Source organism: Vigna radiata, unplaced genomic scaffold (assembly GCF_000741045.1).
Source record: "Vigna radiata var. radiata cultivar VC1973A unplaced genomic scaffold, Vradiata_ver6 scaffold_425, whole genome shotgun sequence".
Classification (NCBI taxonomy): Eukaryota; Viridiplantae; Streptophyta; class Magnoliopsida; order Fabales; family Fabaceae; genus Vigna; species Vigna radiata.
In genome coordinates this window covers 1-2,559 of record NW_014542173.1, presented here as the reverse complement: position 1 = coordinate 2,559, position 2,559 = coordinate 1, and the positions used below count along the sequence as shown (strand labels likewise).

Below are 2,559 nucleotides of genomic sequence, written 5' to 3'. Positions count from 1 at the left end.
TAGGGACTACTTTCCTAATGGGAATGTAGATCTTAAGATGGTGTATGACTTTTTGTTACAGGAACATGATAATTTTCCATTAGAACACTTTTGCAGCTTATATTTATTGGTTGGGATAAGTGAATTTTTGTTCCCCAGTCGTAGTGGATTAGTTTTTCCAATTATATTTGACCTTGTTTCTGAATTGGGTTGTCTGGGTAACTACAAGTGGGGTAGTGTAGTTTATGAGTACTTTATAGAAAGTTTGTCTAGTGCTTCAACAACAATGAAGAATGAAAGAAGCAGAAGCCATTTTCATGTTTCTGGATGTGCATACCTTCTGCAGGTATATGTTATGTATTTAATCAGTAATTAATTTGATTGATATGTTAAGGTTTGTGATGACTTATTGTGTCAATCTTGTTTTATTTACTCTTTTCAGGTATGGTTTTGTCATCATTTTGTGACATCCAACTCAAAGTACAGTACAAGGATATCAAAGTTTCCAAGGTTGTTGAATTGGATTCATGTGAATATCGGTGACAAGTTCATAAAGAATGCTTTCAATAAGGGATCGGTGAGTACTTTTTCATTTAAGCAATGTGTTGGCTAAATGTTTATTATATTATGTGATTGATAAATTAAGTTATTTGTTAACTTATTCAGGTTGTTGTTGATGTTGGGATTTCGAAAGAAGAGCTTTCTTATGCTATAGTGAAAGAAGCTGTTGACAAATATCAAGTGCCATTGAACCAGCAAAATAGAGTAGATAAGGTCAAATTAGCTCGTTTTATAGAAGAAGAAACGCGGGTTATTGGGAGCATGAAAACTAGTATTGCTCATTTCAAAAGTATTTTGAAGGAAGACAAAAAAACAGTTCCCAATGATGATAATGGTGAAGACTTTGATGATAAGCCTTGTAGTGCAAGTGAAGTTAAGAATGATGATAATGGACAAGACTTTGATGATATGCCGTTTAGCGCAAATGAAGATCCATTACAACGCACACCGGTTCAACATCACGAACAAACCCCTAGGTGTGAAGGTCAGCCTACAGTCAAGAAAAGCACAATGTATGATCGTATGAAAGCTGCACCTCGAATAAGGATTAAGAGTAGGGCCAAGAGAACTCCATTTACAGCANATGGTAGAAGACAGAAATGAGTACTTCAATATGTTGTAGTTATATTGATGTTGATAACAGAACTTATGATGTTACTATTCTACATGGCCTGGATAATAGAACTTTTGATTTTGATGTACAAACATTTAATTATTTGAACTTTTTTGAAGTTACTTGGATTTTATGAAGGTGTTTTTATTACATTGATTAGTGATTGTGATGTTTGTGTGCATAAAATAAGTGTTAGGCAGGTTTGTGAATTTAGATGGGCAAGCATCTTCAACTTTTGTGTTAGGCAGGTTTGTATATTGAATACAATTCAACTTTTATGCATAAACTAATATCATGTTGCAGAATAGAAAGTGGTAGCAAGGATGATATAAATGGGTAGTTTAAGAAAACTTTGTGGACGAAGAGGGCATCTTTTAATGAACAACTTATTTTTGAACTCCAGACACTACTATCCACCAAATATATTGAATTACATTCATGAATTAAGTTTTAATAAGACAATTACATTGCTCTCCATACCCAAGAAAACGTTTATGTTTGAAGTTATGGTGCAGAGAATTAAGTGGTAGCTTTGGCATTATAAGTGGGTAGTTTAGAATAACTTTCTGCACGAAGAGGGCATCATGCAATGAACAAATTATTTTTGCACTGCAGACCTTGTTATCCACCAAATATATTGAATAAAAATGCTTTAAATAAGTTTTAATGAGACATTTACATTGCAGTCCATCTCTAAGAAAACGTTTATGTTTGAAGTCACGGTGCACAAATTTTAGTGGTAGCTAAGGCATAATAAGTGGGTAGTTTAGACTAACTTTCGGCACGAGGAGGGCATGTTGCAATGAACAACTTATTTTTGAACTCCAGACCTTGTTATCCACCAAATATATTGAATAAAATTCATTAAATAAGTTTTATTGAGACATTTACATTGACTCCATCCCCAAGAAAATGTTTATGTTTGAAGTCATGGTGCACAGATTTTAGTGGTAGCAGAAGCATTTTAAGTGGGTAGTTGTGGCTAAGTTCTTGCACGAAAAGGGAATGTTTTAATCAGACTTATTTTGAAATGCATATTTTTAGTGCAGAAATAAGACCTTGTAAATAGCACCTTAAACACACATTATGCAAAACAATTCCTGGACATTGTGCAACAAATATCGTACACAAATAATAGTCAGTGTTGTATAAAACCATGTCAAATTCATTACGAAATCTAACACAATCATCATTGNAATGTTCAAATTGCATTACTAATAAATATTAACAGTACATTTGTTTCATCAAAATGTAATACATGAACTGTATATATTGCAAGAGTTTTTTTTCGCCTCATATTATGAGGATCACAAACAGAGTTCTCCCTAATCTCTTGAAGTTCCTCCTGCAAACAAATATATGCACACAAAATGAATCATATTACCAAGTTCAAATAAAAGTTTTAA

The 2,559-nt window shown here is 33.0% G+C and overlaps 1 protein-coding gene across 1 annotated transcript; it reads left to right on the top strand.

The window, feature by feature from the left end:
* Positions 1-27: 27 nt before the first annotated feature.
* Positions 28-1,357, top strand: LOC111240764. The gene is made up of 3 exons (XM_022776442.1): positions 28-325; positions 422-556; positions 646-1,357. Exons 1-3 carry the CDS (start codon positions 38-40, stop codon positions 1,141-1,143), a joined length of 921 nt encoding a protein of 306 aa, XP_022632163.1. The 5' UTR covers positions 28-37; the 3' UTR covers positions 1,144-1,357.
* The last annotated feature ends 1,202 nt before the right edge of the window (positions 1,358-2,559 follow it).